At 43.9% G+C, this 14,172-nt stretch overlaps 1 protein-coding gene across 2 annotated transcripts in view; it reads right to left on the reverse strand.

Annotated features, from left to right (window-relative positions):
* Positions 1 to 4,121: 4,121 nt before the first annotated feature.
* DNAH8 (dynein axonemal heavy chain 8) overlaps positions 4,122 to 14,172 on the reverse strand; it is a 321,754-nt gene continuing 311,703 nt past the window's right edge. For both annotated transcript variants that reach the window (XM_047102369.1, XM_047102370.1), the window contains 2 exons: positions 7,578 to 7,699; positions 4,122 to 4,409 (listed from right to left, as the gene is read on the reverse strand). In XM_047102369.1, coding sequence (XP_046958325.1) covers positions 4,122 to 4,409; positions 7,578 to 7,699 — 410 coding nt within the window. The remainder of the gene's footprint in view (positions 4,410 to 7,577; positions 7,700 to 14,172) is intronic.

Consider the following 14,172-nt stretch of genomic DNA (forward strand, 5'->3'; position numbering starts at 1 on the left):
TTGCAAACAAAATGCTGCAGAAGAAGCAATAAATCCCACTTGGTGGAGGGACAGGGGTCATGGAAGTTGTCACAGAAAGGATAACACTGTGACGAGGGGCGCCTGGGTGGCTCAGTCAGTTAAGCGTCCAACTTCGGCTGGGGTCATGACCTCACAGTTTGTGAGTTCAAGCCCCACATTGGGTTCACTGCTGTCCCCTCAGAGCCTACTTCAGATCCTCTGTCTCCCCTGCCCCCCAGCTCTCCCCCGCTTACACGTGTGCTCACTCTCTCTCTCAAACATAAACACTAAAAAAAAAAAAAAATAGATCAAGTAGTGTAGGGAGAACTTTTCATCACAGGGTTTTGTTTTGTTCATTGGTTTTTATTGTTTATTTATTTTTCAGAGAGAGAGAGAGAGAGAGCAGGGGAGGCCCAGAGAGAGAGGGACACAGAATCCAAAGCAGGCTCCAGGCTACAAGCTGTCAGCACAGAGCCCAACACAGGGCTCGAACTCACGAGCCATGAGATCATGACCTGAGCTGAAGTCGGACGCTTAATGGACTGGGCCACCCAGGCGCCCCTCGTCACAGTGTTATTGAGGTATAGCTGAAGTACAAAAACCGTACATGTTTAAAGTGTACAATTTGATACATTTTGGCACGTGGGAAATCATCACTACAACCAAGGGAATGAACACATCTATCACTCCCCAGAATTTCTTCTTGCTCTTTTGTAATCCCTTTCCTCTGCCCCCTTCTTCTCACCCTGCCAGGCAACCACTGATCTGCTCTCTGTCACTAAAGACTGGTTTGCATGTTCTGAAATTTTACATATGTCATGGAACCATACATCATGCACTCTTTTTTTCACCTGGATCATTTAACGTAGCAAAGTTATTTCGAGATTTATCCATGTTGTAGTCGTATCGATAGTTTATTTCTTTTTGTTGCAGAGTCATATTCTATAGAATGAGTGTGCCATAATCTGTTTATCCACTCAGGCATGGATGGACATTTGAGTTGTTTCCAGTTGCTGGTACTACAAACAAAGCTCCTAGGAACATTCATGTGTAAGTCTTTGTATGTACAATGCTTTTATTTCCTTGGGTAAATATCCAAGAGTGAAGTTTCTAGGTCATATGGTAGCTGGTTCAGTCAACAGTGTAAGAAATTTAACTTTTTAACAGTGTAAGAAATTTAACAGTGTAAGAAATTACACAGAGGTGTAAGAAATTTAACTTTTAAGAAACTGTCCAGCTGTTTTCCAAAATGGTGGTCCCATTTTACATTGCCTCCAGCAGTGTAGGAAGGTTCCAGTTGTTCTACATGGGATAGGTTTCCTTGATAAGGAAACAATTTGAGGATGAAAGTATGTGTGATGCTCAGGGAACATCAAATAGTCATAACTGAGCAAACTGAGTGGTAGTGGATTACAAGGAAGAAATTTTATTTCAGGCCAGCTCATGGAGGGCTTTGGTATTTGGAGTGATGGAAACTCACTGAAAGCTCTTGAGGAGGGCACTACCTGGCCGGGCCTCTGGCTCTAAATGTAGCTTCCCATCTGCATACCATTCTCCCCCTCATGCTTTTCCCTTCCTTGGAATACATTCATCTACTATCTTGGTACCATTTTGGGACCATCAATGGAAAGACCAAGACCCAACTGAAATATTAATTTGTCTTCAAGTGCATCCCTTACCCCTGGACTTCTTTAACCATTCTTTCATACGTCACGGCCCCAAGTCATACTCACATTGCAGGTGAATCCCCTATTCATCTGAGGTCTCTGACAGCAAAGAGTGGGGCTCATTCATGCAACATCACTCACAGGACCAATCCCTTTTAGAAGACATGTCTTTAGACACTTCTCCTTTGGTCTTATTTTTATTCAGAGTCCAAACTAAAATAACATTTTAAATCAACGAAGGTACAAATCTCGTTGCTCATTTTGCCGAGACCAAAATGAGAATCTGTGGGCTGATTCCGAGGAGGCAAAAAAATTACTCTGCCTCCCTCCCAGCTTCAGTTAGCTTGACCATCCTGTCCTCATGCTTTGCTCTTTATGCTCACCAGGTCTCCTTCACTCAAGTGTGGCAAATTACATAATTAGTGAAAGAGCAACAATTTTGCTGAGAAAATGGTTATGTGTTTATGGAAGTTCAATGGCTCAAAATGTCTAATGAAACCATTTAATGAGCCCAAAGAAAGCAGAACTGGGCCCCAGCCAGCTCTGCAAAACTGGGGATAACTGAGAAGCACCTCCGATAGAGAAGAGCATTTTGAGGCATGGCTTGGGTAGCAGGCACTCATTCCTAGGGTGGCCTCAGCCTCCCTCTGTCTCTCTCCTCCATGCTGACACAGAACAAAATAATCAGTGAAAAGTTCCCAGGAGATGGTCTGTGGCTTTAAACAGTCTCATCTATACCCTCTCTAGATTCACATCTTTCCATCTCTTTCCCAATTTTCCATAAGATGTTAAAGTCATTAGGGAACATGGAACCTCATTGTTATTCTCTGAAAGCCTACCGTGATCCAGGGGTTTAGACTATGCAGTTTGCCTTCAATCGTTTTAGCAACTAGACAGGAATATGAATAAAGTGTGTGTGTGTGTGTGTGTGTGTGTGTGTGTGTGTGCGCGCGTGTGTGTGTGTTACCTTGGGACCTGCAGGTTGATGTGCTATAATGCACTTTACTTCCTCTGTGCTTCCCCAGAGCAGCAGGAACTTCCAAATTCTAGCCTCCGTTCAGGAGAACATTCTTTCCAGAGAATTCCATCCTTTTCTTTAGTGTGTCTATTGGACAAGGGAAATACCAAAAAACATTTGGGCTGGGGGCTTGGTTACTTTCGTTTTCAAACTGCCCTGGAAAGCTCTATGGCTTTGACATTGAATCAGTATCAGAGCATAGCAGAGGCCACTACTCTAACATGCGTTCCATAATACATTTTCTTCTGTTGGGAAGTATCCTAGACTATGGGGAGATTTTTTCTGGGGTCTTCCCTGGATGCCTCAACCCAGGCTGCTGCTTGGCCATCTTGTTCTGTCTCTCATTGGCATCTCTGATCAGAGTGACAGAAGGATGATAGGAGATCAAGGCAACATGAAATGCTCCCTTCCTTCAGAATAGACAGGGGGAATGAAATTGGTGAATTTAGCTGAGGGTGAGCAAGAGAATTCTAGACGAGAAGGCCAGTGGAGACACTTCACTATCCTGAAGCTGCGTGAGCATTCAAATAGGACCTCATCTGTTTTGTTAAATTGACAATTTCCTTTAGCAGGAAATAAAGGTTAATGCTGAGTTTCAGACCAGCTACAGAGTAAGAAATAGCTTCACTTTTTAAAGACTTGGCTTTTTAAGGCATTCTGCATGTAACCCAATTTCGTTTGATGGAGTTTGTTTTTCCTTCTCCATTTGCTGCCTAGAAATGTGCGCTTCATTATCTCCTGCAGAGTTGGGGTTGGGGGGGTGGGGAGAGAGCTGGAGACTCAGAGTTCTCCGGGCCTCAAAAGCTCTCAAAAATAAAATAAAATATATTAAATAAAAGTAAAATAAATGACAAGAGCAGCCATCCCAGTGGATTTGCTGTCTCAAACATGTCACACCACACAGCTGTAACTCCTAAGGGGTACTGACTGGACCCCTTCAGTTTCCATTTCACAAGCACGGAGTCAAGGCCAAACCCAAACAGGCAGTGGATAGCACATTAGCACAGACATACACAGGGGTAGATTTTATTCCAGGGCAATGCGGTTTTTATTTGAGAGAAAAGATTGCATCTATCATGCCCCTTTCAGGATACAACAAATTAATACTTTGTTTTGGATTTTTAGAAAAATTTAAACCTTCCAATGCTCTAACATGAAGGAAGGGCTTTATCTACATAAAATGATTATAATGGAATATGATTGCCTGGGATAAAATGCATTACGTTAGAATTGTCTTTTCGAATATTGATATAAGGAAACACACACACACACACACACACACACACACACACACACACGTGATTGTAGAGTAACAACTTTTTAATTTAAAAAGAGTAATCAAGCAATTACCAGGGAGAAAAGACACAAAGCGCCAGGCCTCTCAATAGCACTGGCTGGGTACATGGCTCAGGTGCCCTCAATAAGTGGAAGTGAATTTACTTGATGTCACACAAAAGAGCCACTCCTCTCAGGATCCAGTGATCTGGGGACAAAACTGTTCGCAGGTACACCACGGTGATGAAGGTCAAGTCAGTACGCCTCGGTTTCTTGTAAACAGGACACACATACAGCTTGGGGTCCTTGGGCGCAATGGAATTAATGGCAAAGATATGCAGCACAGGCAGCTGTGTGAAGAGCACCTTGGGAGTGGATTCTGTAAGCTTCCCATTCCGTCTGTCCCAGGCTGCACCATCCATGTAGAGCCCATAAATATACACACCTTCCTGGAAGAGTCAAGCACGAGGTAATAGGATTTTTTTAAAACTTAGGTGCTGTGAGATGGACATTCATTACTGTAATAAAGGTCATCAGTTTAGAAAGAAGACATACACCAGTCTTAAAATGCCACCAGAAGAACAAATACCACTGGGTGCATTGCGTGAGTAAAATACTGAGCCCCATTTTCTCCTGCGGCCTATCTTGAGGCCATAAGGGCTGTGGAAACATGCCATTATTGCTTATTTGAGCAGAGGGCTAGCCCGCTGGGGATGACAGACTTAGCCAGCAACACCAAATCACCTGTGCGCAGAAATAAAAGTCTCAGAGAGGCCTGGTCTGTCATGTAGGGTCAGAACAAGGAACAGGATTTGGAGCCGGGCGCCATGCGGGATCTCAGCCTGTGCCAGCCAAGCCAACATGCCCCTCTAACCATCTCAGTCATTCAGTGAGAGTTGTGCAGCCAGGCCCAGAGAGCAGGAGAGTCAGAGCGCCCCCAGAGGCCAGTTGTGGTAGAAGGCGAGCAGGCCTGATAGTCAGGGAGGGGGTGTGTTAGTTCAACAGTGGCTGCTTGTCATCCTGTGTCTCTCTTTCACACAAAGGGGCCCTGCCCTTGAGGTCTTCACCATTAAATCGGGGAGAAAGACATGAATTGAATACAAGCACACACTTTTTAGAGAGGCTGCCTGGTGACCAACACTGAGACTAAGTGCAGTGACTTGAGGTGAAAGGCCACCTTGGGCTGGAGTGCTTGAGGGTCTTTGTGGAAGAGACAGCTTTGAAGGGTGGGCTGCTTTTGGAAAGAAAGAGGAGAGAGGGCAGGCATCCAGGCAGGAGCAATATAGTACAAAGATAGGTAGGATGGGTAGGAAAGCCCAGGCATTTTATTTAGCAGAGAGTTTAATGGTCATAAAATAAGTTAGGGCTTGACCGTGGAAGACTACAGATGTCAAACTGAAGAGTTTGAACTTTACGTTATAGGCCATGGGGAGCCATAGAACACATATTCAGTAAGAAAAGAAAGGCTAAAGGGAATCACGGGAAACTCTAATAATCATGTAAGCCCATAAGATATATCTAGGTAGAAGATGGTAACCATTTTTCCTTTCCAATGAGGAGTAGCTAAGGGGAAGCAAATGTAGACTTATTATAAGAGAGAGTGAAATTAATTGCCAAGTGTTTCCTGGAATCCCCCTCATGTGACCCAAGCGTATGAGGACCATATTTTGGGGACCAAAACCTAAAGTACATGGTTTGACAGTAAAATGGGCAATCCCAGAAAATCAGGACATATGTATGATTACCATCATTGGTAGTGACAATTACTACATGAACGATATAAAATTTAGATACCATCCGACGGTAAACTGTATCCCTTCTAGGTTCCTTTTAATCTCAGAACTTTGCAATAGTGTCACCCAAAAATTCATGTCCACTTAGGATCTCAGAATGTGACCATTTGGAAGTAGGGCCTTTTCAGATCTAATTAGTTCAGGTCATACTGAATTAAGGTGGGCTCTAAACCCAATATGACTGGTGTTCTTGTAAGAAAAGGAGGGGATACCGAGAGGTACACATAGGGAAGAAGGCCATGTGATAATGGAGGTAGAGACTGAAGTGTTACCACTATCAGCCAAGGGATATCAAGGACTGCCTGCAACCATCAGAAGCTGGAGAGAGACATGGGACAGATTCCCTCCCCCCGCCACCTCCCCAGAGCCTTTGGAAGAAACCAACTCTGCCAACACCTTGATTTCAGACCTCTGGCCACCCAAACTCTGAGGAAATAAACTGCTGTTGTTTTAAGCCACTCAATTTGTGGTACTTTGTTGCAACAGCCTTAGGAAACACATACATATCTCAGTACTGCTCTAACAAATACCTACAAATGTGGACATGACTTTGGAATTGCATGATGAGAAAACACTGAAAGAATCTGGAAGGGCATGATTGAAATAGCTTAGGTCTACTTGAATGGAGAGATCGCTGGTGGAAATATACTGGTGTGCTTCTGGTGAGATGGCAGACAGAGTGAGGACAGGCATTGGACGCTAGAAGGAGGCAACCCCTGCTGTAAAGTGGCAGAAAGGGCCAGAATTTGGAATTCATCTGGTCCAGGCTTCTTCTTTGGCAATTGAGGGAGTGAAAGTCACAGAGGAAGGGAAAACGGGGCTAAGATTTATTGAGTACCTATGTGGGGTCCTAAATGATTCCATTGAATTGGCACAACCATCTTTCATGAGGTTGAATTACTGGCCTTATGTCACAGAGGAAGAAGTTGAGGTCAAAAAATTAAAGAACTTGCCCAAGTTCACAGAGCGGGTAAGTGCCAAGCAGTGGCTCTCAATGGCGTCTGCTTACCTCGGGGCCCCTGCTCTTCTCCCCTCCAGGGGTCCCTCCACCAAGGGGTCCCGCAGCTAGTGGGGGCACTGCTGGAACTGGCCCAGAGCTCAGGACTGCGAATACTATTGGTCTCTACTGCCCTCCACACTCGTCCAGTCTGTGAGCAGCCCACAGCTGCAGCAGGAGACGTGTGGAAAACCCTTTTTTAGCAGACACAAATGTAACTTGTCATTGTAAAGAAAGGCTGTCTGGGGAGTTCCAGTGCTTGGCATTAATTCCTGCCCCAGCAAATGGAGGAGGTTTCAGCGTCAAAGTCTCCTGGTTACGACCGAGGAAACCCCACCTACAAAGCTGAGGTTCAATCTCAACTCCTCTTGGGTGGGCATGCATTTGGAGGTTGATACGCAGCTACCACTTGGAGCTCGCTGAATGAATTTACTAAGGGCTTCTGTATGCACTATTACATCCTCCAGGCCAATGGAGGGACAGAGACTGTGGCCAAATGATTGTACCCGTGGAAAAAAACACACCCACCTTTCTGAGGAGAGGGAAGTTGGCAGTTTTAGGAACGTGGCCCTTGACCTGGTTGTGCATAGCATACGTGTTGGCTGGGGGGAGGCAGCCTGTCAGGCATGAGGAGATGGACTGGGGGGTGCGATATGCCAGACAGGGACCCCCACCTTCTCCCCTCTTTGAGTGGTGAATGTTCTGTTTCAGGCATACTGCATCTCAACTGGTCTTAACCGAGGCACTCATCGGTCAGTTTTAAGCAGAATGTGAACTTGCAACACTGGTTCCAGAACTGCCCCTGCTATTTGCCCAGTGGTGCCTACCACGGGGGGTGATGTGATCTCCTCCTTGGTCTGCCGCAGAACTTCGTTGTGGATGGTCACAGAGTCCAGGGCCCAGCCTTTGTGGGCACGGGTCACTTCCTGCCTCATTGCTGTGAGGAAGCCTTAAAGAAAAGAAAAAAGATAATGCCGATGCCTTAGATCAGGCCACTCGAGAAACAAGAAAGGAAGAAGCTCCAAGTGTTAGCTGCTTATCAACCTCCAAATGCGTGCCCACCCAAGAGGAGCTGAGATTGAACCTGAGGGGCACATTTCTTTCTGTGTTTTGTTTCTATGGGGACCTGCAATGAGCTAAGTATTCCTTGCTGGCTGACAGCAGGAAAGCAGCACCCTTTCTGCCTCGGAGAGAGCTTTGGTTTGAAACTCTCATGGGGTTTCAACCACTCAAGTGTCTAAAGATTGTAATCCAGGCCTAGCTCCTCGTCTCTATTTGAAATCACACTGCTTAGGAACAAGACTGGAATGGCAAATATTCTGTGATCAGCATTCCAACTAAAACTAGAATCAAACCATTATCAAGCTTCTATTTGCTATAATGGAACAATTTCATTTTGTCTAAGGAAACAAGGCATAATGCCAAAATAGAAAACCCAACTTTCAATTTGATCAAACAAAGCAATCACACCGGAAAGGAAATCTATGTGTTTTAATGTGCATAATACGGTTATTTTTAAGGCAATACAAGGTTACACATATTGTGGCCTTTCTTTAAACTTAATACAATATTTGCAAACCATGCCATTCAATTCAACAGGAGAAGCCTTTCTTGGAGAGCAGCAATTAATGTTAGAAACTACACCCTAAACTTCAAATGGACTTCAAAACCTTAAGAAGATTTTATCTGTGACCTCTATATTACATTTGGCTCCCATGTTAATAGTGAAAATCATGAATAGATTTTGGAATATGTTATGTCCCCCACCCCTACTCCCAGTCAGATCTGAGGATTATTATGCACCAGCATGTGAGAATATTGTATCAAGTTTGGGAACAGAGGGAAGAGAAGAAGTTGCAAGACATAATAACAGGCACTGAGTTACTACCCCTTGAAGCTGGAAAGAAGAACTAGGCCCTAGCTTGGCTTAATGAGGCAGTCCAGTCCTTCCAGTTTCCAAGTCCCTTCCTGGTAACTGAATTAGATACTTGGGGAGGCCCTCATTCATTCATTCATTCATTCATTCATTCGTTAAGTCTCTCAGGAGTAGTTCCCGCGTGCCAGGCACAGTTCTTGGTGGGATGACCACAAAGATGAATAGGCCATCCATGGACCCTGCATTAAAGGAGCTCAGTCTAGAAGAAATGTGGAGGAAGGCAAGGCATATAACACAGTGTTGTTATGAGCAGAGGTGTAAAAATAAACCACTCGGGAAGACAGCTCAAGGCAGGCTGAATCAAGAGGATGAAGTTGAAGGTGACTCTTGTAAGGTATGTAGGCGTTTACCAAATGGGACAATTCCAGTTAGAGGAATAGCATGTGCAAAAGCATGGGGATCTAGGCTAAAGGTGAGGCCTTTGTTTGTGCAGATACCACATCTGGCCTAACCCAAGCTGTCCCGTCACCACAGAAAGCAGGCTACCACCGTCAAGGGATTAAAGAAGCTAAGTACACATAAGGAAGCCCTCAGTGACCAGACAGTGATCTGGAGTCACATTCTGAAGGTCATGATGTGTGAGACTAGGCAAAATTACGTGGCATTGAATGGCAGTTCCATCTCCCATATAACCTCAAACAGCAGGGAATGTTAGTAGAAAGGAAAACTGGAATATTAAAGCAGCAGATTAAATTAAAGGTAAAACCACCTTGGTCCAGTGGGCTAAAGCACTGTCCCAGGCTTTAATGCATTTGAATGATCAACCAGTAGGGCCTGCTGCCCCATATGCCAGACTGGGGATACTTGCCAAGGTACCCAATACCATAAAGGTAGGGAAGTTGCAGGAAACAGCCATTGTCCCCACTCTCGTTGTGAGTCAACATGCTATGCTGCTGAGAACACCAAGCCCCACCACACCTGGGAAAGGAGTTATCTACTGGAAACTGCAATGGGATGTCCTTCTGGGATGGCTGAGTTACTTCACACCCCTGGGTGAGGGGGAACTACTCAATCTTCACTGGGATCCCACTGTCCTGCTGCAGGCCAGACTGTTGAGATGCAGTATGCCTGAAACAGAACATTCACCACTCAAAGAGGGGACAAGGTGGGGGTCCCGGTCTGGCATATCACACCCCCCAGTCCATCTCCTCATGCCTGACAGGCTGCCTCTCCCCAGACAACATGTATGCTATGCACAACCAGGTCAAGGGCCACGTTCCTAAAACTGCCAACTTCCCTCTCCTCAGAAAGGTGGGTGTATTTTTTTCCACGGGTACAATCATTTGGCCACAGTCTCTGTCCCTCCATTGGCCTGGAGGATGTTATAGGACACACAGAAGCTCTTAGTAAATTCATTCAGCAAGCCTTGAATGATAGCCAACAGAGCCTGTCCTTACCAAACACTGAAATGTCTCTAACGAGAAAAACTGTCTTCCAAAATAGGATGGCCTTGGACATTATTACTGCCTCACAGGGAGGTATCTCTGCCATTATCCAAATAGAATGTTGCTCATTCCTGATGAGTCTGCTAACGTATCATCTTTATTAAATCACATGAAGACACCAGTGAATGCCCTGAGTGATCCAGCTCCCAACCTAAGGAACTTAATAAATCAGTGGTTAGAATCACGGAGCTATCAGTGGAAAAAGCTGTGACTAACTTTGGGGATCATTGTCTTAATCTGTGTTTTCTCTTGCATGTGTCCGTTCTGTTGGCATGGTATCTCCCTCCTATGCAGCCAGATGGCTACCGAAAGAGCCAGCTTCATGCTAGTGAAACCCCTTGCTGACTGCTCAGGTCCCATTGCAGAAGAGGAGGCCCCATGAGATTGTAAGAGCTGGTCACAGAGTGTTGGGGAAGGTCATCAAGAGGACACAGCCACCAGCTGATCTGTGAGCTGCACTTGGGCAATTGGAGCCTCCTCATTCCCTCCCCTGTCCTTGAAATGTGTGTTCCACTTGCCCTTCCTGCTTCCAGAAGCTGCCCTAAGGACATAGCCTTGAGATAGTGGTGTATTGTTGAGGCCATCTGGATGGTATACATGACTGAACTCAGTTAAGTCCTCTATATAAACTTTTAACATTTGGCTGGTGGGTACAGAGATCTATTTGGCTTCTGGCCACCCAAGATAAACCTTTTATGTAAGTGTCCTTACTTATAAAACCTTCCACCTACCAATCTGAATGGCCTGCGTCTTTCTTCTGTCTCTCCCTGCTCTCTGCATATGGGGGCTGGTTTCAGATTACACCTTCAAAGCTCCCCAGGAAGGTGCAAACCAACAGTGACCACAATAATAAAATCCAATTCTTTCTTGTAAATCCCTCCATGAATGTCATTTTCATCATTCAACACTAAGCATGCATCCATGTGGCGTATTAGACACTGTGTATCCAAGTAGAGTAGTTGGATTTCAATTGACCCTATTATGCAATATTTTAAAATTCATCCCTGATCTATGAACCTACCGGGTCACAATGCACAATACATGAATCTTGGTCTCAACCGTCCATCGGCACAAATTGAATAATTGAAATTTTCTATAACATTTTAAATTCCAACTAAATTGCAAATTTAACCTCTCTTCATATGGCACTCCAGACAATGACATAGGTAGGTGCCAGATGATGAATGACTGGGGTTCTCTCTTATGTAACACACCTGCTTTGAAGATTTCAGCCATTATTGAAGAGCTCTGAAAACCTCCAGTGCAATTAGGGAGAGACCATCTCCTATCTCCTGCCTACTAGGGGATATGCATGATGTTGTCTAGTTTACTTCAATAGTATGCCTCCTAATCCTTGGATAGCACTTTTAGTATGCCAGTAGGTAGAATCTAGAACACAGATTACCTTGAACTGTTAAGAAAGGAAAATATTAAAGAAATATATCTGAGGCCTGAGAGTGGAGGGCAGGGAACTGTTCTATGGGTAATTCCCACCCAGAGAACATGGAGAAGATAACATAGTTTTTCAAGTCTTGATAGTTTTGTTTTGGCTTCCTAAAAAGAAAAACATGATCTTGTGGAATTCCAATTGCAGTAAATCCACTGAAATGTTCACTATTGAATTTAAAACAATGAATGGCCACCTTTCTTGTAGACTAATATCAAGGCTAATGGAATCAAAATCTTTATTTTCTGAAGCCTGTATAATTTTATTTTTCTTTTTAAAACATTTTTATGTTTGTTTATTTATTTTGAGAGAGATAGCATGAGTGGAGTAGGGGCAAAGAGAGAGGGAGAGAGAATTCCAAGCAGGCTCTGCGCTGACACAGTGCAGAGTCGGATATGGGGCTCAAACTCACAAACTGTGAGAGCATGACCTGAGCTGAAATCAAGAGTCAGTCACTTAACTGACTGAGCCACTCAGGTGCCCCTGAAGCCTGTATAATTTTAAAAGACTATTGACATATTTTTCTTTATAAAAACTTGAAAAGCTTTTGTCTTGGCACCAATTTAGTTTTAATAATTCTTAAACCAAATTTCAACCATCAGTGGTAGAAAAGTGATTCATACTTTCATATGTTTGAATTGAGAAACAAAAAGTTGGGGGAAGTCTTCACCAATAATAACCTTTTGTTCTTCATGATATTTAACCACCCACATGGAAATGGGTGATTTGACTATTCAAACATCTGAGTTGCATGTGTTCTAAATGAGGTGTTTAAAAAATTTTTTTTCACCTTCAAACTCTTACAGCACAATGAAATCTTAAAAGACTTGACAAGTTTTTCTTTAAAATTTTCACTTTCAAGCTAGTGTTGTACTTTGGAAACTCAGGTCTAAAATAACATGTGTTGTGTCTTAATTCCTATAATAGTAGTAACCCAACATTTCAGCAAACTAATTACTGTTGTTTGACTTGTGCAATCAGTCAGCCTAAAGAAAGCTGTAGAGTTCTTTAAGTATCATTTCAAACATGGCCTGAGAAGAGACTAAAGAAATAACTAATCAGGAAGGTTGCTTGTCTCAATTTGATAAGGAGGAGGTTAGTATTTTGTAATGATGCTCCTATCGGCCATTTTTTTTTCTTTAATAAATGAACCGGTCTTTATGTAACGGGCCTTAGGTTGGGCAGTATTTCCTATCTTATTAGTTACCAAGCCTCCCAGTAGCATCTTCAAAGATGAGGAGAAATGATGTTCCTGCTGCAAGCGTATGACAGGCAGTTTTTCCCCCAAATGAGAAGCAAACAGAGTTCATTAGTAAGTTAAATAAAGGTCAGAAATCGTTAAACAAAGATGAGGCTGATCCACCCGGTTGAATAAAAATGCACCAGGCACCTCTCCTGATGCTTTGCTAGATGCTGTAAGGTGGGGGATCTTAAACTTGGCTGCAAGTTAGAAATATCTGGGAAGTCTTATAACTCCTGATTCCCATGTCACAACCCAGATCAGTAAAATCAGAATCTAGAGGTGGGACCCTGGCATTGGCATTGTTTCAAGGCAGGGCTTCTCAAACTTCAACATTCTTAGGTATCAGCTGGGAAAGGAGCTTTTATTAACATGCAGGTTATGATTCAGTAGGTAGGTCAAGGGTAGGGGCCTGAGATTCTCCATTTCTATCAAGCTCCCAAGTAGTACTGATGTTGTTGGCTGGTGGACCACATACTGGGTAGTCTAAGGCCTAGTTTACACATTAGAATGACCAAGGGAGCTTTTAATAAAACTAACTGTCCAGACTCTAGAGGCCTCATCACCAGAGGTTCTGATATAATTGGTCTGGAGACCCAGGCATTACTATGTATTAAAAGTTTCGCAGGAGATTCTATTGTACAGGTAGGGCTGAGAAATACTGCTATGTAAAAAGATCCACACAGCAGGCCACTGAGAGGTCACTGACTCAGATTTGTTTTAAGAACAAATTTTACAAGTAGTAACAGAAATGCCCCATGTACAAGCAAAATATTAGGAAGGCTGTCAGTTGTATGAGTGGACTCCTTCCACAGTCCCTTGAGACATACATGCTCTCTGTGATGTTGTTAATCCAGGACAGAGTTGGCTTCAACAGAACCTGAGTATAAGTGGGAAAGCTGGGGCTACTTCTGCGGTCCCCTAAACCCACCATGTTTTATGTGCCAAAATGTAATTCCTTGAGCTGCTCTACCTTCTCTGAGTGCTACTTTATGCTTCCTTTCCCTTGCCCCAATCAAACCTTTCCATTTTTCCCTCTAGAGTGGTTCTATGGTCAACCAACTCTTCACAGAACATTCTCTCCATCTTCTTCCCCTTACTGGAGCCCTACTCAACTCTAAAGACATAGTCCTTCCCAATTGTTCCTCCATCCTTTATGAGAATCTCTGCTGCTTTGACAAACACACCCTCAGGCCACATGCTCCTCCCCTCTCCAAATACTATCTGCCTCCGTTCACTGAGCATCCTCGATCATCTGGGCCTCTTCAGCATCCATTTAGCATCTTGACCTCTCCATTCCCTGACCTTATCATTTCTGGAGACCTCTTGAACTCCACCTTTTCTTCCCTTCTTT

Source organism: Lynx rufus, unplaced genomic scaffold (assembly GCF_022079265.1).
Source record: "Lynx rufus isolate CCGP_SWC_20201006 ecotype Redwood Valley unplaced genomic scaffold, mLynRuf1.p SCAF_6, whole genome shotgun sequence".
Lineage (NCBI taxonomy): Eukaryota > Metazoa > Chordata > Mammalia > Carnivora > Felidae > Lynx > Lynx rufus.